The sequence below is a fragment of the Aspergillus melleus genome, assembly GCF_016097325.1.
Source record: "Aspergillus melleus strain CBS 546.65 chromosome Unknown contig6, whole genome shotgun sequence".
In the NCBI taxonomy this organism is placed as follows: Eukaryota; Fungi; Ascomycota; class Eurotiomycetes; order Eurotiales; family Aspergillaceae; genus Aspergillus; species Aspergillus melleus.
In genome coordinates, this window is record NW_025763375.1 from 1,640,157 (window position 1) to 1,660,242 (window position 20,086).

Sequence of the window (20,086 nt, forward strand, 5' to 3'; positions counted from 1 at the left end):
AACCGACCCCTCTCGGCCCGCCTGTGACTGTGACAACTTTTGGTCTTCCTCTCCTTCCTCTCCACATCGTCTTCTTCCCCCTGCTTCCTAGACGCCGTGCAAACGTTGCTGTCCCGCCCGTCTCACCACCCTTGCCCTTCTCTTCTCTTCTCTTCTCTCTTTTCTTCTCTATTTTCTTCTCTATTTTCCTTTCGGTCTCTCTTTCTCCTTCCCTCCGTGCTGTTTTCTATTATTATCACTTCCCGCTACTTCCTTCGTCCTAGTTACTTTTCCTCCCCTCCGTCCTCGTCAAACCGCCCGCTATCGAGTACAAGAATAGATTCTGGGGTTTCCGAAGCACAGACCCAGGATTGCTCCGCTGATTTGGTGGTCTCATCTTGTCTCAATCATGACCCCCTACTGGGGTAGTGCTACCCGGTGATGATTGCTTTGTAGTTCTGGCCGGTCCATCTGCAACCTCATCTGTGGCCTACCAGGTGTGAACAACGCATCGCGAGACTTAGTTCCCTCCGCCAGGAAGCATTGCCGCCAACCAACCCGTTGGGAGAAAATCAAAGGGTGAGAATTAAGAGAATTGGGGGAAAAAAAGAAAAGAAGAAAAAAAAAGGAAAAAAAAAAAATCTCCTCCCTCTCTCCTCCCAGGTCGGAGCACAAATTTCCTCTTGACTACCTGCCTGAAGAATGCAAGATGTCCGGCAGCGATGTCGAGCACGTTTCTTGCTTTCTCAAAGGCAACCCTCATCAGCCCCGGCACCAATCCTCTCCGACTCCTGACGACGATTACTTTTACGACGCTCCATCACATACCGTATCGCTTATCGCGCCGGCTTCACCTCCCGTTCCTTCCCTAGCAAGTACCACCACATACACCGAGCAGCCGCGTCTCACAAGCTCACAAGCCTTCCGCATACCTACCGACCTATCCTCGACCGACTACCCCGAAAGTTGCGGTCGAGATTCCCCCGACCCTGACGACTTTTATCGCCCGCATCAGACTTCATTGGCTGTGGAAGATGGTGTTGGCGTTGACCCGGACGCTACCTTGATGGTCGGAGTCAAGAACAACGACGCCGCAGAGAAACGTCCCGCGCTTTCTCAGCGTATCTATTCCTTACCAACCCACCCGCCAAACGTGACGTCTGCAAGCCGAGAGCCATATCGTTCAACGTCGGACTCGTCTTATCGCGGGGTCGGATTGAATGCTACTAAGGGTCCTTCGGTGAGGGCATCCACCGCAAGGTCAAGACAGACCTCTTTCAAGGATCTGATAAACAAGTTCAACAACAACGTCGATCAAGTCTTGCCCGTTCCAACCGCATCGACACCGATATCCCGTGAACCCTCGAGGGCCGCCAGCCCAGCCAGTCCGGTGGATCCGTCTTTCCGACCCAAACCTTTATCCTATCGCCGTGGTACCTTCGATTCCCTCCCAGACACGAACGAGTGCTCTCGATTAAACTCGCCGTTGACCTCGGGTCAAGCTTCCTCCGACCTCATTCCCCCTCCATTGAGGAAATACCCCGAGGGCCCTTCGTTGACGCCCTTGCAGCCGGCGGAGTCGCAGCCTCGGCGGCCTGTATTTGGTGAATTGCTCTCAGTCGACACGGGCTTCCGGGATTCGGGATATGGACAACCGTCGCCTTTGCGACGTCGAGGTTCTGAAGGGAGCGTTCCGAGTCCAAACCCCGCGCTCCTCGACCAACTCGAGCCGCCGTTCAGCTTCTCGCCACTGACCCCGACTGCGTGGTATTTGGGAAAGACGCCATTTCTTGAGGCCGTGAACAACGGTGCTAACCCGAACAGTCACCGAAGGGTCAGGAGTGATCTCTCTGGACACTGGCTCGGAGGTGCGCCCGCGCCCCCTTCTGAATCCCACATGGCGGTCTCGGGCCCCTTGCAGCCGCACCCTGAACCGCCGTTGGAAAGCCCACATTCCAAATCCCGCATTCCTATCTCGTCTCGCCGCCTGAATTCGGCGTCGGGCTCGGAAGCTTCCTCGCCTACCGCCAGTCCAACTTTCGGCAACCGGTCTCCCGCTCAAATTCCACTGCCTCCGAAAGGTGTTAGCCGTCTTCCCAAACCGGCGCTCAAATCTGCTCGTGACATTCCCGACGATGGCCAAGCAGCGTTTGCGTTGTCACCACGGGCCAGGAGGGAAATGGCCCACGGTCGGTCGCGTCATCAACATCCCGCGAAAGGCGCTCTTCTGGAGGCATACATAGCTGCTCCTCCCCCGAAGAAATCGCCGCCGCTACGTAGCTCACGACCCCGTCAGCCCGTGTCGCATGCGCCTCCCTCGTCACGATCGAAGGTAGTGGAAACCGTGTCAAATTTCCAAAATCAAATAAACCGCGACCGTGATCCGCGAAACCTACGACAACGGAGGCTGCCGGAGCTGGGAAATGTGGATTTCGCGACTCGACGACACCGAATCCAGCAGGCCTTTAATCGCACGGTTCAGGAGAATGAGCAGAAGGAGGAGAGGGCTGCCGAACTTCGCCGTCAAGTCAAATCCCAGGACGACCGGACAGAGCGTCCACGGACCCCTACTACTTCGACCTCGTTTCTACATGAGAATCCGCAGCCGCAAACACCTCCACAGCCTGATGACACTGCGACCGTGATAGATGAATCGACGCAGACTTGCCATGAGGAGGAGCATCCGATTTCTGGAACGGGGCCAGCGCGAGCGACCCCTCAACTCCATGTTGATACCGATGTTGGCGTGCAGGTGAACCAGGGCGACAGTACTGAAGATCATCCGGTGACGATGGATTCCCCAACATTGGGACATGCGATCATCGCAAGCAATGGGCAAGATGCCGATCCCAAACTATCCGGCCTGCCGGCCTCTGCTGTCACGTCGACATCGGACGAGACGCACGTTACTGCTTTTGACCCGGAGCCTCAGGCGGAACTTTCTCGACAGAATCTTCACGCCTCGCACAGGACGCTTTTGAGTCAGATCATGCAGACCCGCGAGTCCAGTCCCAGTAGCTCCTCGTGCGACGAACCGGACCTCAGCTATTCCGACAATGATGATAAGGAGTCCATACCGATCATGTTGCGGGATGCCTTGGGTCTAGAGGACTCGATGGACAGCAGCGATAATCAAGGGTCTTGCGACCTTTACATGAAGCAAGACCCCACTGCCAGCGAGCCACCAAACAGGTGGAGCTTGAGTTCGTGGTCATCCTCTCTTCAGAACCAACATTCCACAGATGATCAATGTGAGGGTAGTGGAGATGACCTCTCCCACGCTCAACACTCGGCCGATGATTGCGAAATAGCCACCACTCAGTCGTGCTCTGCCGCCTCCAGCACGCCCGCTTCTGTCGCCGGGGACCATCAACTCCCATTCTCATCATCATCGAACCTGATCAACAACACGGCGCCTCAAATGAACCATGAAGGCACACCGACCCGAAACGCTTATAGATATTCCAATGCGCCGAGTCTAGCAAGACTGGGTGGCTGGGACTCCAGGCGGGTTACTCAGCTTTACTTTGAAGAACTCGCGCGTGGCAGAGGCCATAATCTTCCCATGCCGGCAGTCCGTGCTACGCCAGAACCCAGGCAGTCAGACAACAAGAGTGATAGCTTGGGTGATGATGCGGTCGTGGTATCCCGACCCGAGGACTTACCATCGGAACGCATAGGCCACAGTGCGAGCCTCGTATTGCGGGACGATTGGGAACATGCATCGCCGTCGATCATGGATTGGATGCAGATCGCTGCCCACAACGAGTCCGGCCCGAAGGACCAGATCGGCGAGAGTACCAAGTATGAAGGTGATCCTACTCCTCGCATTGTAACCCCCAGCACCCAAGGGCCCCGTCCTGAGGATGGCACCGATGAAGGTCTTGGCCTAGCCATCAACGTTCGATCCTCTTTGGAACGCGATTCCAGCCAAACAAATCCTCCTGCACCGAACCATGAACCTCCTCTGCCGCCTTCATCTGTGGACGCAAATGAAGACGGCACTGTGCCCCAGCAGGCTTCCACTTTCTCGCCCGGGATGGTTTCCGCCAAAGCTTCCTTGAGTACTTTTGCGAGCGGCGCTTTCGCCCCACTGGGTCCGGTCCAGAGCAGCGGTAGCAGCGGTGATTCATCTCTTCGACGCGTTGATCGTCCGCATTCTCCCCATGCTTTGGATTCGTCGGCGACATCTTTGGTTCCTTCTACTTCAGAACCGCCTCGTACAGATAATGCCTCTCCGTCCCCGGACCAACGGCGTCTCAAGAAACGAAAGCACGTCATCAAGGAACTTGTTGACACTGAATATACATTCGGAAGGGACATGAAAGTTGTGGACGATATCTACAAAGGAACTTCGAGCTCATGCCTGGATCTCTCATCAGAGGATGTTAAGATTCTTTTCGCAAATTCCGACCAAGTTGTGCAATTTTCCCAGGGTTTCCAAGATGCACTGAAGGAAGCGGCCAAGAGTGTATACATCATGCCCAAGTCCCAACGGTGGAGCAGCAAACGCAGTCGCAACCACCACGTTCCCCAAACGGACGCCGATACCCCGACCGGGACTGGAATATCAGAGCTGGAGAAAGACACCGCTACTTTTATCGGCCGGGCATTCGTTACCAACATGGCCTACATGGAAAAGGTCTACGCGGATTACCTGAGAAACCATGATGCCGCCAACAAGAAACTCCAAGCCCTGCAGCGGAATCCCAAAGTAGCTATCTGGCTCAAGGAATGCCGGGATTGGGCGTCAGACCTCACCACAGCGTGGGATTTGGATTCGCTCCTTGTAAAGCCTGTCCAGCGGATCTTGAAATATCCTCTCCTATTGAGTGAGCTCCTTGACTCGACACCCAGTGATCATCCAGATCGTGCTTCACTTGTAACTGCCCTAGAGGAGGTCACTAATATATCCGTCCGTATCAACGAGATGAAGAAGCGCGCAGACCTGGTCGGCCAGGTAGTTGCCCGGAAACGGAAAGATTCTGATGTCAGGACGGGCCTCTCGAAAGCTTTTGGGCGCCGCACGGAGAAGTTGAGACAGCAAGTGGGTCTTTCTGAGTTGGTCGAAGACAAGGAGTACGACAAACTTGCCCAGAGGTTTGGAGACAACTTTTTCCAGTTGCAAGTCGTCATGCGAGATGCCGAGATGTATACCCGCGAGGCCCAAGGATCGATTGACTGTCTCAACGAGTTCGTGATGGCAATTGAGGGGTTTATCGACGTATCCCAAACCAATTACTCCGAGCTGGAGGGAAAATGGCGTGAGCTCAAAGTCTGTGTTCAAGACATCGTGACGACTGCGCTACCGGAACATGTAAGTAGCAAGGGACTACATCGTCTCTCTGATTGTGTTTTGAGGACAAGTTTGCTGACTCGAGATTTTTAGCTTGCGGTTGTCCGAAAGAGTGTCATCGAGCCCATGGTCACCTTATTGAAATTACACGATGGACCGCAAAGGGTGATGAAGAAACGCGACAAACGCCTGATGGATTATGCTCGATTCAAGAGCATCACGGAGCGAGGTGATAAGCCCGACAAAAAGACCGCGGAACAAGGAGAGCAATATGTTGCTCTCAACGAAACACTCAAGGACGAGCTTCCGAAACTATACTCCCTCACCGCAAAATTGATGGAGGCCTGTTTGAAGAATTTTGTCCAGATACAAACAACTTGGTTCAATCGTCTGCAGGAAAAGCTCGCTCCCCTTGTGGACGCATTCCCGGAGGATGTTCACAAACTCGTGGATGACTGGTCGGCAATATTCAATTTCTCCGAGGCACAGGTGTTATCACTGGGTATCTGCAATGGGTCGTTGCTCGCCGATGCGGTCAATCTCGTCAATTTCAATACCCCCTCGACTGGGGCCACTATTAGCTCCCCGCGACGCCCATCCACTGTGAACAGCGTCAGCACCCGTGTCGGATCTACTATGGAGGAAGCATCACCTAAGGCCTCCTATGATTTCAGCAGCGGGATTCATCCTTTCCAGTCTCCGAGCATCGACAGTCAATCACAGCTATCTCACGGACGCCTGAGAGCTGATTCGTCCTATTCTGGTCGCGCTGCTCCGGAGGCACCGGAGATCCCTCGAAGCCAAATACTGCAGCAAATCACAAGCGCATCGTCCGGCTCCGCGCCTCCTCCCTCCGTCACTCAGACAGAGTCATTTCCGAGTCTTCCTAGGCTGAGTCTTGATTCTCCGTTCCTTGCCGATATCATAGGCCCCTCGACTAGTTCGACCAAGCCAGATGAAGACCAACCAACCTCTCCTGCCGGTCGGTACTCGGGCTTTTTCTCGTCAGCAATGCCCATGTCGGACAATCCCCAAGACGAAAGTGCCCCAACCGAAGCCAGTGCTTCCAAAGAACCGACGGTGCTATTCCTCGCGGCCAGTATCTACGAGTTCAATATTGACCGAGCGCGACGGGAAGCTGGATATCCGTACCTCACCTACGTCGCCGGGGAAATATTCGATGTCATCGCCGAGAAGGGTGAATTGTGGCTGGCTAAAAACCAGGACGACCCTACTCATCAGGTTGGCTGGATCTGGAACAAACATTTCGCCAAACTTTCAGGCTAATATCTACGATGCCACGATGCTTCGCGTTACATGTTTTCATATCAATGTACATGTTCCGGATCGGACTTTTGTTCGGTTTATTGGCTCTTCCTTGGGTGAGCTCCATCTAATAAGTCAACCAAAACCGAAATCATTTCGTTGCTATGTCGTCTGACAAACACGTCTGACTTGCCTTGTTCTCCGGGCGCTCCTTTTCTTTTTTCTTTTTCTGTCTCTTCTTTTTCTTGACCAGTCTTTCTTTCTGCCTTTGATACCCAGCGTGATACTAGCCTAGCCCTATGGCTTTCTCCTCTTACCGAGGCGTTTACCTTGATATGCTCTCCTTTGAATAACTTGCCCCCTTTTTCTTCTTCTATTTCCTCCACCTTCATCTTCCGGTTACTTGTCCAGAATACATTTGGGGAGTCTTTGTCAGGGCATTGAAGAATTGTGCAAAATGTGTCTTGCGTGGGATTATCTATCTCTGGCATATGTGGAAGGAGAAGAAGTGTGGATATATGTACATTTAGATACCCCTTGAGTCAAACCATGACATCAATTAATGCAGTAGAAGCGACTTCATCCATGTTTCCACGGTAGATATCTTGATTCTTTAACACTCGGAGACTCCAAGAACCTCGGGCGGCCGAGATGCGTCACGTGCCCGCGCCACCAGTGACGTCTGCGTGCTGGAAGGGGCTTCTTCTCTTGAAACTCGAAAGCAAAAGCGCACTCCTGCTCTCCTTGCTTAGGCTCACTTGTCATTGATCAACTGCTGGCTTTGGCTTCCCTTCTTCCCCCCACCTCATTCCACCGAGCGTGCCTCGACAGCAAGTCAATCCGTTCTGACGCACTTCCGATCTCATCCCTCCCTTCCCCTCCTTTCCAATCGCCTCCCGCCAGCGAGAGTCCACCAAGGGCCGCAATCATTGCTCCGTCTTTCCATATCTTTATCCTGGACACCGCCGAAATCGCCCTATTATTCGTATGTCTTACGGTTCTACGCACGACCCATCCACCTTTCGTACTAGCGCGGCCCTTTGATTCTGTCTAGGCAGACCCATTCTTAACCGTCACTGGCTGTTCGGTTCTCCCCCGCGGAGGATTCTCGAGTCAACAACCAGGCTACGATCCGGAAAATGCGTGACGGTGGGTTGGGAAAACTTCAGAAGAGGATGAGGCGGTTCGGTGACACGGTAGGCTCAGTTGTGTGGTTCTGATGACTTCGTTGTTGTCGCTCTACTCTAACTTGTTCCTAATCCCTAATGCGCTAACCGCTCTCAGTTGAACCCCGACGATGCCTATCTCAGCTGTTAGTGTCATAATCTACTTCCCCGTCTGATCTAGTAGTTAGTTTGCAGCGACAGACGAAACAAAAGGATACGAGAATGAGGTCTGACTAGGTCGGAGCGTACAGATCATGATGTTCGATGTACGTTTTTGCGACACCTGATGCCAACTTTGAATGACCTAAGAGAAAGCCTGACTCTTCTTGCTTGTAGTGACCAGAGAGGATATGCAATCACTCAAAAATGACTGGCTCACCGATAATGTGTGTTTGATCACAGTTGTTGTAGGATGGATGGACTTCCCAAAGCTAACCTGGTGCAGGTTATCTCCTTTTGGGAGGAGTAAGTCGGCCACTTGACTTCCCATTGGTCTCTCGCCCACCGCGAAAACTGATCTCTCCAGATATCTAGAGCGCGAGTTCCTCGTACAGTTTAAAACATCCAACATCGTACTCCTGCGACCCAGCATGTCCTTTATGATCCTTCAAACACCCAACCCGATAACATTGCGCGAGGCACTACCGGACTTCACGCGCACAACGCATGTCTTCCTCCCGATAAACGACTGCCGTAATGTCACCGAAGCAGAGGGCGGGACCCATTGGTCATTACTTCTTATCTCCATCGTGGACGGCATCGCGTTCCACTATGACTCCCTTCCCCCCGGGAATTTCTGGGAGGCCCGCGCAGTGACGGCCAAATTCGGGACGTTACTTGGTCGACCCATTCGGTTCATTCATCTGGAGGACTCGCCTGTTCAGGAGAATGGCAGTGACTGCGGCGTCTTCGTCTGCTTGAACATGCGCCATCTGCTACTGAAGCGGCTATTGACGGCCAACGCCAGCGAGAAGATCAGTATGAGTCTTGGCGGAAGGAAAGTCGACGCTCGTGCTGGGAGAAAGGAAATCGCCAAGATCATCGATGGGTTTAGGAAAGAAGGCGAGCGGCGTCGATCGTACGTTCTTCTCTCTGCTTTTTCTTCAAGCTGTCATGATGCTAACCGTCCTGATACATCAAGTGCCAGTCTAAGTCCATTAGGAAAGAAATCGAAGAGTCCACCGAGAATTGACTGATGGAAATGAAACATATAACTCCGACCCCGACTACGAGACCGTCGATCCACATAGCATAGCATAGCATAGCATAACATGGGCTGGCTTGTCTGGTGCATGCAGAGAAGAAGGCGGACACTAATGGGATATGACAATGACAGGATATGAAATTACAGTCTGGAACCTTTGATACATTCCTCCTTTTGGCTTCTTTTTCCCCTACAACTTCTTTTCATTCCAAAAGACCCAGAAAATACTCTTTTTTTGTGACCCATGCTCTGCATCTGGATCCCTGTGTTATCAGCCCTCGAGCGTCGAGATGCGTGGGTGTCTGCTTTTTGCATCATATTGTCCTTTTTGGTTTCAGCAGCTCGTCCAGTACACAACTTTGCATTTAGCAGTGCAGTGATAATCTTATCGTCTTATTACTTCCTAGATTCAATACTTCCTTCCTTGGGTCCTCCCTGTCTTTGCCATTTGTACATACATACAAGCATTTAGGTCCGCGCATTCGCGCGGACTTTTATACGTGATTAACCAGATAATCTTACTATAGAGAGAACAAAATCATCTATCTAGTTATTATTATAAAGATATAAGAAGGATTAAAATAGTATAACATCTTCTTTATTATATAATATACTTGTAGAAATACTCTAAGCAATTATTGATAGAATAAAGAAAACAAATAGTATAATCTAGAAGTAGGCCTTGTATGGTGTGTATTCTAGTCAATTAATACTATCTAATAGTTATAAGGACCTTGGGCCTTTGTGAGGGTTTGTGATAGATGTGAAAGGTGATAATGATTAGAAGAAATATTGTGAGATATTAGTTTAAGAATAAGGAGTGCCCAGTTCTCGGGCGCCCAGCAGGCTGATTATATATAGTATTAGGCACTCGACGAAGCTTATGGCCTTTGTGAGGCAACTTGCGACCCTCTGAGCTCTCTCGGCCGGAGATAAAAAGGTCTTTGGTGTTGTTGCTTAGTTCCAGGAACGTTCAAGGCTAGGAAGAACGGTCCGTGCCGCGTGGGAGAGACAGCCCTACAGCTTAAATCCGAGCCAGATGGTAGATGGAATAACACTAGCTTATAGATAGGTTGGGAAGATAATTTCAAGGTTGAGAATGAGAAAGGTGAGAGGGGTTTCAGTTAGTCAGCTTATAATTCTGGAGTTCTCATGTATCATCATATGTCCTGCCTGCCTATAGTATTTACTTGGTTTTGGGGGCAATGCCAGTCCAGGTCTCTTCGATCTATTTGCTGTAGAGAGATCATACTGGGAAGAACATATCCAGCCAATGACGTAGGACTCCTCACCGAGGTGACCGCTCCTCCAATCAAGCGTGTACCAAGAGGAAAGGGATGGATGGAACGATCCGGAGTTAAGCACAGACCTGTGACGGCTTCTACCGATTGGGCAAGAAACGCCGGCTATAGAAGTGGCGCGTCGGGCCGTAGCATCAGCAGCTGGGCCCTGTGGGAAATGGACAGGATAGATAGGAGGTGGTAAATGTATTATGAGGAAATGAACAAGCCCAAGCTACAGGAGGAAAGACAACATTCGTAACGGGAAGCCCCAGAGGTAGGTAAAACGAAGGAAGAACACCTGCAAACACCGGCCAATGTAAAGAGACACAATATGCAAAAGCAGTAATAGGATGTCCATAACTGAGCAGTTCGCAATCAAACTACCAGCGGCACAAGGTGGGACAATATCACATAGAATATACCAACACGCTCACAGCCAAAGAATCTATAAGTAGAATAACAAATCTGTGACCCGAAGATGCGCGAGAACTAAATAGTGCTAGTTGCCGGATATATCAGAGAGCGGGAATGGAGACCGGCGGGGAGGTAACGGTTTTCAGTTACCACCTTTATCGACATAAGGAATCCGAGCGAGATTGCTGTCCTTTCGAGAGGAATATCGTTCATGTTGGGGAGGGGGTAGATGGAGACAGACTGTGGAATCATCAAGTGGAGAGAAATGGAAGGTTGAGGCTAGCTCGAGTGCGTTAAGGCGGAGTGGGGGTCTGGCGAACTTCCGAGTGATCGGGGCGGTGCTTCTCGCGACGCGTATACATCTCGTCGGACTGCGAATACGGCGCTGTGGCTGCTGCCTGAGGGGGCGGCGGTTGTGTCTGTTGCTGCTGCGTGACAATCTCTCGAGCATAGAACTCGACAAGCATCGTTCCGTACGCCTCCAGTTCTTCCACGGGAATCGACAGACGGAAATCGTTCAGCAACAAAAACTGCAGTTCGAGGTGGTTGAGTTCAACCAACGGAAGTCCTCCGACCTGAGTGAAGAGGCATCAGCAAGATACCGGACGGATTCCCAAACCAGCCGGGAACACATACCTTTGCATATCGTGAATTCGTATAGAAAACGTCAGAGAAGAATTTACTGGCACAGGTCACGCCGGCGATGACCAGCCGATGAATGTTAAAGCTATCGACAACGAAGAAATGTGACAAGGGATCGTATTCCTCCTGAGGACGTAAAGACGGGGATATGGAAGGAGACGTGGGGTCCTGAGCCCTCATGCCGGTCGACGACGGCGGGGTGACCATCGGCGAGGCGTGCAGCGCCGGACCGGTCGAGCCCTCCGACGACGCGGGCCGCGTTGTGACCGTGGAGGGTTCGGTTTGGATGGGATCCCAGTGGCGCTGCAGGCGATCCAATTGACCCTGATTGACCATCTCGGTCATACGATCGAAATAGACTAGGAGACTGAGAAAGACCTCGTAGGTGGTCGGGCAGTACTTGTGAATCCGAGTCAGGTAGCTGAGGATGCTGATACTCGGGACATTCTTGCCGTGGAAGGCCAGCACGCTGGTGGCCTGGGGGCTGAGATTCGCCGTGCCGTCGGGCGGGGGGATATGGCGATGGACATGCTCGTGGTGCATGTCGTTGGTGGTAGTGATCTTGGTCAGAAGCCCAGCAACCATCTCGATGATGTCCGTGACCGGCATGGAACTAATCTCGTACTGGCGCTCCTGAGACCACTGGCCGGGAGCCTGGTCCCGCTGTGACTGGGCGAGGAACTCCTCGCTGGCGAAGCTTTGGATGTGGGACAGATCCCGCACTTTAATGCGACTGGGAGAGTTGGCTTCCGAGCCGGCTAGGGAGCGTAGGGACTGGAAGGTCGGTCTCAGCCGGGGCGAGGCCGGCGAGGCGCGAGAGTCCGGGCGCGACGCGGGGACGGCAGTCCCTTCGACATGGGGCGGCGCATGAGAGGAGGCGGAAGGAGGCATATGACTGGTGGAGGGGGGCTGAGCGTAGGTCGAACCCGGCGTGGCAGACGAGGCCCGAGTCGAAGGTAGGGAGTTCGGGTGAGATGGACGACTCAGGTAGGACGGCACATCCTGCGGATGGTGGGAGGAGGGGAGGCGAGCAGAGCCCGCAGCGGACGTCGACGGCGGGGCCGTAGTCGAAGTGGGGGTGGTATTGGTCGACGCGGACCTCGAGCTGCCGGATTCCAGCGCTGACGGAGCGGCGTGGCGAGACGACGGTCGATACGCGGATTCCGAGGGAGTGACGGCGCCTCCCAGCATGGTGTAGGAGCTTTCGAGGTGATCCGACCGCGGCTGATCGAGAGCGACTGATCCCATGTCAAGTCGAGGGAGCCGATGGCGACACTATAACCACCAATCGGGGGAACCAAGTTAGCGACCACGGCGCCCGGTTCGGGAGAAGATGCGAGATGAGGGGTCATTGGACGTGATGGAGTTCTTGGGCTAGAGATCTTTAATGGAGATGGAAAGGGAGGGGGATGGATGTATCAAGATAGGATGACGACGTGGAGAAAGTAGGCAAGCGGAGGGGGGAAGATATACGAGCGGAACCACCAGAGGAACAAAGGAGTGACCAGGCAGGAGGGAAGTAAATAGATAGGGATGAATGGATCTGATACAATGCAATGATAACTGGATCTAAGAGTCAATTACCCAAGATAGTACGAAGCAAGTCCGGGCCTATGACGATGGCAAATAAGGGCCAGAGCGCGGTGTTATTCTCGCAGGTGAACCCGACCCAGACGCGAGTGGGAAGGGAATCACAGGTGAGCACTGGCAATGGAAGAGTCCATTGCGCGGGGATTCAGTCAAGGTGACAGATATAAATGAAAAGTGAGCAGGACAGGAATCAGTAAGAGATAAAAAAGAGCGAAGAGTGGAGGATGGAGAAGAGGGAAGAGGGAGGGAGGGAGAGAAAGAGGAGAAGGAGGGAAGAAGAAGAGGAAGAGAGGGTCGAGAATCCGGAAATCTGGAGGTTTCAATCAACCAGGCCGAAGTGACCTCAGGATCCACCGCCAGTTCCCCCGTCACCTTGACTGGATTTGGTCGGAGGCTAACAGAAGGATGAATATCAAATTTAAAATAAATTTTAGGATAAACAAATATAGAAAATTCAATCATGTAGGCTGTCAGTAAGGAGTCAGTACTATGTATACCCATCCACCTATGCTGATTCTAGATCCTCAATCCTCAACACCTCCGTCTTCTCTGAACTCTCAACTCTACAAAAGGAAGTATCTGCAAGTCGACTTCAATTGTCCGGACTGTCCATCATGGATCTAAACCACAACCGACGAATGACAGCAGCCCGATGGCGCAGGTGTGTCGACGGCGGCGCAATCATTGGATCTCCGACGTGCTGCACCTTCTCGGCATCTTTTCAACTCTTTCGATTCTTCTTCTCTTCGACCCGTCCGACCTCGTTACGAAGTCCCTACTCAGTGTAGCTTCCCTTGATACATCATCTAGTCATATCCGTGTTAATCGGGGCAAGGCCATCCCGTCTCTCTCTCTCTATTCAGCTTACGGTGAAGAACGTCCCCCAATCCTCCGTCACGTCAGAAAAAGAAAAGAAGGAAAATCACAAATCATCATTCCATATGAATGTCATCCATACACACAAGAATCCCAATCAATTGGTCACGCCAGGGCCGGTGTAGTCGATGTGCGGCAGGTAGAGATGTCTCACCGCACCCTTCGACGTCAGCACAACCAGACGGATAACGCCGCCCGAGCTGCCGTCCCATTTGATCGCCTCCCGCAGCGCTCCTCGCACGAAGTTGATGCCCTCTTCCTCCGTCATGTTCTCCTTCCAGTTCGCGTCGCAGTAGCCGTAGATGTAAGTCGAGCCCGACCCGCCGATCGAGTAGGCCTGCTTGTGTAGCGATCCTCCCAACGGTATCGAGTACACCTGGCCGCCATGTCGGGGATCGTATCCCGCGATAATGATGCCGGCACTGCAAAGCCCCCGGGTTAGCCACGGAGTACATCCCCCAGACCTCTGATGAAGAAAAGAACCCTCCTACCTCAACATATCCTTGTTCTCGTAGCACAGCTCCTGGAACAATGACGCCGCCACCTGGGTGCTGGGCGCCTCGTTGTTGACGATGGAGTACATGTTCAGGTGGTAGGAAACGATGTCCGCCACGGCCTGCGTATCGGCTGCCGACCCGGATCGGCAGCACCAGATGGTATCGTGAACCTGCGTCAGCTTATCCGTCACTCGGTTGGCGATGTAAGCTCCGGTTGTCGTTCGACTGTCGGCGCCGAGAATCACGCCGTCCTTGAAGTTGATGGCCATACTGCGTCCCGTTAGTACGACCCCATTCTCCCGTTCCGCCTAGCAGGATCGACTCACATCGAGGTACCGAGGCTATACAGATCAGATGGTTAGCAGGGACTCCAATCAATGCGAGTGCAGTGCACCCGAACAGGGACCCGGGAACCTACTTGACCTCGCCGCTCTTCAGGTGGTTCATATCGACGTGGATGCCATCTGTAGCTTGCAAGTCAGCTACCACCCTGTTTCACCAGATCGAATTCAACGAGATGTTGTCTGACCTTCTCCAAGCATCCCCGAGGTGCCGTGGCCGACCATTCTGACCGAGATCGAGTAGGAAGGAGGTTGTTAAAGTGAGGTGACAAAGCCGTGGCTTCGCCGTAAATGATCAAGGGGAGGGAGTAAGCAACGAGAGAGGAGCTGAACCCCAGTTATTCGAGAAGAAGCGAAAAAGGTTGTGGACTGGGAGGATGAATGAGAGCGAAGTGATGAGAAATGGGAACGAAGGATGGAACAGCTTCTCTGGACGGTGACGGAGCTTCTCCAGGCAGCCCAGCGCCTTACGTTGGCCAGCTTCGCCCGGGCGGTGAGAGCGTCCCTCCCCCCGCAAGAGTCTCCTGAGACGAACTTCCCGATCGTTCAGGACGCCATCGCCATCGACAAGCTTCAGGCTGGCCCTTCTTCCTGAGATTGAAATTGTTTTGAGCCCTTTGTAGCTCGTTTCATGGGATTCTTCTGCTCCTTCTTAACCACCCCTGTCCAGCGCACATCCGACGCAGTCGAACCCCGATCCACCCCTGCTACTACTACTCCCATCATATCTTGTCTACTATAATAATGTCCGAGTCTCCGCCCCCCCCACCGTCTTGGAGCATCGCCGGTATGGCCAACAATGCGGTTCAGTTCCTGCGGTTGCCGGTGTTAGCTTCGTCCGGCCTGGCCGTGGTCGCGAGCGGTCTTTTATATTTCAAGCAGAAGTTTGTGTTACCCTGACCCCGGCGCCTGGGAGTATACAATTTCCCCCCTGCTACCGCATAGGACACTGACCACGTGTGCAGCGAGCTGATCTATCCTCGCAACGTCCCTACTGATGCACGAACCAATGTTCCTAAGCCCCGCCAGTTCGGTATCTCCGATTACGAAGACCTCCAGATCCCCACGCCGGACGGGGAGTCGTTACATGCGCTGTTCATTCGCCCCTCGAAGAAGCGCATTACCAGGAACATCACCGTCTTGATGTTCCATGGGAATGCCGGCAATATCGGACATCGGGTGCCCATTGCCAGGGTTCTACAAGACGTCCTGGGATGCAACGTGTTGATGCTGGAATACCGCGGCTACGGGCTGTCGACTGGCGTGCCGGACGAGGCTGGGTTAAAGATCGATGCGCAGACAGGTCTGGACTACATCCGACAGCGAGCCGAAACCAGCGACTCCGACATCGTTGTCTACGGCCAAAGTCTTGGAGGTGCCGTGGCGATCAATCTGGTCGCCGAGAATCAAGATGTCGGCGATATCAAGGGATTGATCCTGGAGAATACGTTCTTGAGTATTCGCAAGCTGATTCCTACGTACGTGCTGCCGATCGTGGGGTGTTCTTCTCTTGCGCCGTATATGCTGACACTAACCCAGGGTTTTCCCTCCCGCACGTTACCTCGCTCGTTTCTGTCACCAGTATTGGACCAGTGAAGAAGTATTGCCCAAGATCACCAAGGTCCCCATACTCTTCTTGAGCGGATTGAAGGACGAAATTGTGCCGTAAGTATTATTTATGAAGACTTGTTGAGCACAATACTAAGATACGGAATATACTAGTCCCTCGAATATGACGCAACTATTCGCCATTTGCACCGCGAGCCGCAAAGTCTGGCGCACTCTTCCGAACGGCGGACATAATGACAGCGTGGCTGAGCCAGGCTATTTCGAACATATTCACAACTTTGTCATGGAAGAGGTCGTCGGTGATTCTTCATAGATAAAGCCGTGCCATACTTCACGTACCACTGATTGCGTTGTAAAGCGCATCCGTGTTAAAATACCTCGCAGTGGCCTCTTCCGTTTGGATCACCTCTACCGTCTCTCGGCATGGGCCGTCGTTTCGCACGACTAGGCGCAAGAAGGTCTACCGCGTATACGATACACCTACAATGGTTCGGCGTGAGAACTTGGACCCGGACCCATGATATGGCTAGACCGACCATTTCACCACTTTTCTTTTCTCACGTTTTGCTCGTTGTCATCTTCATACCCCTTTGCTTTCTGCTGCTTCCATCCCACCTGCACTTACTCATGCTCATCATCTACCTTCCTCTATACTTCAGGTAGACAGAATTCTCCCTCTGGCTCATCTTTGAACTTTTCATTCTCATTTACTGTATCTATAATGGCACCCCGTACTCGGCGAGCGACCCTTAATGACCCTCTTACACTCCGCGTTCCACCACCTACCCTCCCCATTTGCCGGATTTGTGATTTGTTATGACGTTTTCCTCTTTTTCTTGTCTTTTATTCTCTGCGTGGACTTTCAAACAGGCGCTGTCCATGGCTTGGTTATTTGGCGTAAAGCGGATCTCTTTCGGCTGTTCTCGTTAGCTGAATTGAATTGAATGCCTCTTCTGAGAGTAGTTTGAGAGTTCTGGGAGAGTTGGTTAGTTTTAGTCTATCTAATTGTTTGGAATTATGTGTATCGAAAGTAGATTATTCGGATGAACAGACCCTTTCTCACAATCAAACCAGAGAGAGGGAGGGGGAGAGAGAGAGAGAGAGAGAGAGAGAGAGAGAGAGCGTGTGTGAGAGGTACTATAAGTCATCATTTATATTCTATATGTTGGTACATAACAAATAGTCTAGACTAGATGTGTTCCTGCAGCCTCAAACCCTCGGGATCCAAAAGCCCCGTACGATCGTGGTAATACAGTATAATCCGTGAAGACGAGAAATTAGAGCTTCTCCGCCTCCTCCAGCAGATGCTCGATCTTGAAGTTCTGCGCATCGCCCCTGGTGAACATGCGCAGCAACTCGCCCTTCCGACCATTAGCCTGGCCGCCGAAGTCATAGAACCGCTGCACGCAGCTAGCCAAGAAGGTAGCCTCGGTGGTGGAGATGCCGGAGTCGGGCATGACCTGGCCCAGCATGAGCACGATGCCCTTCTCGTCCGCCAAGTCGAGGTGGTGCGTGATGGTGGTGTGGGGCTGGGCGTAGGAGCCGTGCGTCTGGAAAGCGGCGAGATGGGTGAAGATGATGGTGGAGGTGTGCGAGCTGGCGAGAGGGCCGGCGGGGACGGGCGATGAGGCGGCCGTGGCGGGCGGGTGGAATCCCCATTGCAAGAAATGGATGTCGGCGCCGGCGCCGTCGGTGCCGGAGTTGCTGGCCTCGTCGCGGATTTCCTGCGACTGGGACTCGCTCTGCTTGCGCGGCAGGGGCAGCACGAATTGTGGGTTCTGGCGCGCGGCTTCCGCAATGCGCTGGTACGTCTCGACGGGGATGCAGGCGCAGATGGAGTGTGGGTTGTTGGCGTGGCGGAGGCGCCAGATGGCTTCGATCTCCTTGGGCGGGAGCGCGAGGGTCTTCTCCAGGTCGATGTAGGAGCTGAGGGGCTTGATGCCGGATTTGGAGGCGTCGGTGGCAGCCTTTGCCTGTTGCTGGGCTGGGGAGGGCGGCGGCGGAGGCGAGTTGGAGGGAGAGGGAGAGGGAGAAGCTTCGGGGGTGAGGGGGGTGCTGGCTTTGCGACGGAGTTCGTCAATCTTGTCCTTGTAGGCATCTTTCAGGGTGTCGACGTCCTGGTGGCCTTCTCTGTGGGTTATTTGTAAGTAGCTTGTCCGAGTATACGCGGGATTGATACCAATCCGAGTCGTTGCATGACACTCACGCCTTGGCTTTCTGGTCCAGCTTGTTGCGGTATCGATCGATCACCTGGTTGGGATCATGATGCGTGGCGAGGAAGCGCACATCATGCACTTGGGCCCAGCGTCTTTGCTGGGGGCGTATAAAGCAATTGCGAGTCCGGAGAAGGGACTGGAAGGCGGATGACCTGAGATTCGCCATGTTGTAATTGGTGGGTTGCGGAGAAAACGGAGGTGAAGATCGAGAAAGGCGGAGCGCTTTTGATAGTTGGGATTCTCGGCTTGGCGGGCTTATGTAAGCACTCATGGCCTCCTACACTGATATATACTAGCTGTTGTATGTTACATTGCTTTATTTGTTTATAAGAAATATTCATATATTTGAAGAGTACGAAGCAGCATAGTCAAACTAACTGCCTGGTGTGCTGCCTCAAGCTAAATGTGTATGCACTTCATTGCCCATAAAACTATGCGCTCTTCAACTCCACCAAAAGATAGAGGAAATTGAAGGGCGATATAGACAGTGGTAGATACATTGAACCACTCAAAGCCACCAGCACCTAAATTTGCGATGTCGAAACCTTAAAAAGCTGGAAATCGAGGCTTCGAATCTTCGCAGTGAATGCGCTGAGCATAAGTGACTAAGCGCGGCCGCATGTTTCATCCACGTGGATCTCCAATAAAGGATGTCGCGACGCAAGGAGTTGTTCGACCTGCTGGTTCGGCACGGTTCCGCGAACTTCCTATTCATGGCTTTGTATCTAATTCTTTCCCCTAACTAATTCTATAGTCAATATCCTGCACAGTCTTTTATTAATATTGGTCGCTGAGCGACCCTGCCACAATTGCATTTGCCTTTCATTGACGACCTAGCGTTCCCCTCTACCCCTACTTATCCCCTCTCGCCATGGCGAATCGCCAGATTGCTCGACGTATATTCATAGGCGCTGTGATTGCAGCCATTCTTCTTTGCTTCTTCCTCATTCGACCGCAAGATTCGTCGAACGCCGCTATCCGCACGCCCAGCCAATTCACGAATCCGGAGCCGGGCTCCGAGCCGGCCGCATTGACCAAGGATGATGTGACCAAGGGCGACGTGGTGATGCCAAAGCTAGGCAACGAGACGGCGAAGTAGGTTACAATCTGTCACCATGTCATGAGTGATGCGCCCGGATTCAAGCAGGACTGATCATTCTGGGTCACTCTAGGGCCGAACTAGGACGTGCGACTTGGAAGTACTTCCATACGATGCTGGCGCGATATCCAGAAGAACCCACAACCGAACAGCAGGAGACCTTGCGGTCGTTCATTTACCTCTTCGCGCGACTCTATCCTTGGTACCTTTGCACCTGGACACCGCAGCCGAACGGCCACATTGTTCGGAACATGGCTAACTTCCCCGACACAGTGGCGAATGCGCCTCGCATTTCCAAGGACACCTCGCCAAGTATCCCCCACAAGTCTCATCTCGGAATATAGCGTCGGGCTGGGGCTGCTTCATTCATAACGAAGTGAACGCGATGCTCAAGAAGCCCGAGTTTGACTGCAACAAGATCGGCGACTTTTACGATTGCGGATGCGCGGATGATGAGAAGGCAGACGACAAGAGACAAGAACTTCAGAGTCGGAATACGGGAGCCTCCTCGGTACAAATCGACAGGAATGAAATGGTGTGATTCCAATCATCACGTCCATGGAGAAATCGCAGGACCCGTGAGTTACTCTTCCTTCCCCCTTGCATCCCCCGCACTTCGCCATCTGCTAAACTCTTGTACGAGAGCAA

General features: G+C 52.8%; 8 protein-coding genes across 8 annotated transcripts; 5 read left to right on the forward strand and 3 right to left on the reverse strand.

Annotated features, from left to right (window-relative positions):
• The first annotated feature begins 95 nt into the window (after positions 1-95).
• On the forward strand, positions 96-7,125 carry LDX57_010276 (putative Rho guanyl nucleotide exchange factor). Its single transcript, XM_046092030.1, has one exon. It carries the CDS (start codon positions 689-691, stop codon positions 5,366-5,368), a length of 4,680 nt encoding a protein of 1,559 aa, XP_045948007.1. The 5' UTR covers positions 96-688; the 3' UTR covers positions 5,369-7,125.
• Positions 7,126-7,716: 591 nt separating this feature from the next.
• LDX57_010277 (Ulp1 protease family protein) lies at positions 7,717-8,903 on the forward strand (the record flags this gene model as incomplete). Its single annotated transcript, XM_046092031.1, has 7 exons — positions 7,717-7,737; positions 7,826-7,853; positions 7,959-7,973; positions 8,044-8,093; positions 8,153-8,172; positions 8,234-8,785; positions 8,849-8,903. 7 exons carry the CDS (start codon positions 7,717-7,719, stop codon positions 8,901-8,903), a joined length of 741 nt encoding a protein of 246 aa, XP_045948008.1.
• Positions 8,904-10,901: 1,998 nt separating this feature from the next.
• PCL7 (putative cyclin-dependent protein kinase complex component) lies at positions 10,902-12,498 on the reverse strand (the record flags this gene model as incomplete). Its single annotated transcript, XM_046092032.1, has 2 exons — positions 10,902-11,183; positions 11,245-12,498. The coding sequence occupies 2 exons, from the start codon at positions 12,496-12,498 to the stop codon at positions 10,902-10,904; spliced, it is 1,536 nt and encodes a 511-aa protein (XP_045948009.1).
• A 1,315-nt stretch (positions 12,499-13,813) lies between these two features.
• On the reverse strand, positions 13,814-14,779 carry pre3 (proteasome core particle subunit beta 1; the record flags this gene model as incomplete). Its single annotated transcript, XM_046092033.1, has 5 exons — positions 13,814-14,138; positions 14,208-14,483; positions 14,540-14,554; positions 14,632-14,677; positions 14,743-14,779. The coding sequence occupies 5 exons, from the start codon at positions 14,777-14,779 to the stop codon at positions 13,814-13,816; spliced, it is 699 nt and encodes a 232-aa protein (XP_045948010.1).
• Positions 14,780-14,969: 190 nt separating this feature from the next.
• Positions 14,970-15,149, forward strand: LDX57_010280 (uncharacterized protein; the record flags this gene model as incomplete). Its single annotated transcript, XM_046092034.1, has 1 exon — positions 14,970-15,149. One exon carries the CDS (start codon positions 14,970-14,972, stop codon positions 15,147-15,149), a length of 180 nt encoding a protein of 59 aa, XP_045948011.1.
• On the forward strand, positions 15,073-17,166 carry bem46 (alpha/beta hydrolase). Its single transcript, XM_046092035.1, has 4 exons — positions 15,073-15,438; positions 15,520-16,032; positions 16,094-16,219; positions 16,277-17,166. The coding sequence occupies exons 1-4, from the start codon at positions 15,299-15,301 to the stop codon at positions 16,434-16,436; spliced, it is 939 nt and encodes a 312-aa protein (XP_045948012.1). The 5' UTR covers positions 15,073-15,298; the 3' UTR covers positions 16,437-17,166.
• A 5-nt stretch (positions 17,167-17,171) lies between these two features.
• LDX57_010282 (ATP11 family protein) lies at positions 17,172-18,630 on the reverse strand. Its single transcript, XM_046092036.1, has 2 exons — positions 18,330-18,630; positions 17,172-18,253 (listed from the first exon to the last, which is right to left on the reverse strand). The coding sequence occupies exons 1-2, from the start codon at positions 18,608-18,610 to the stop codon at positions 17,401-17,403; spliced, it is 1,134 nt and encodes a 377-aa protein (XP_045948013.1). The 5' UTR covers positions 18,611-18,630; the 3' UTR covers positions 17,172-17,400.
• A 580-nt stretch (positions 18,631-19,210) lies between these two features.
• On the forward strand, positions 19,211-19,979 carry LDX57_010283 (flavin-linked sulfhydryl oxidase ERV2; the record flags this gene model as incomplete). Its single annotated transcript, XM_046092037.1, has 3 exons — positions 19,211-19,434; positions 19,512-19,640; positions 19,712-19,979. The coding sequence occupies 3 exons, from the start codon at positions 19,211-19,213 to the stop codon at positions 19,977-19,979; spliced, it is 621 nt and encodes a 206-aa protein (XP_045948014.1).
• Positions 19,980-20,086: the final 107 nt, after the last annotated feature.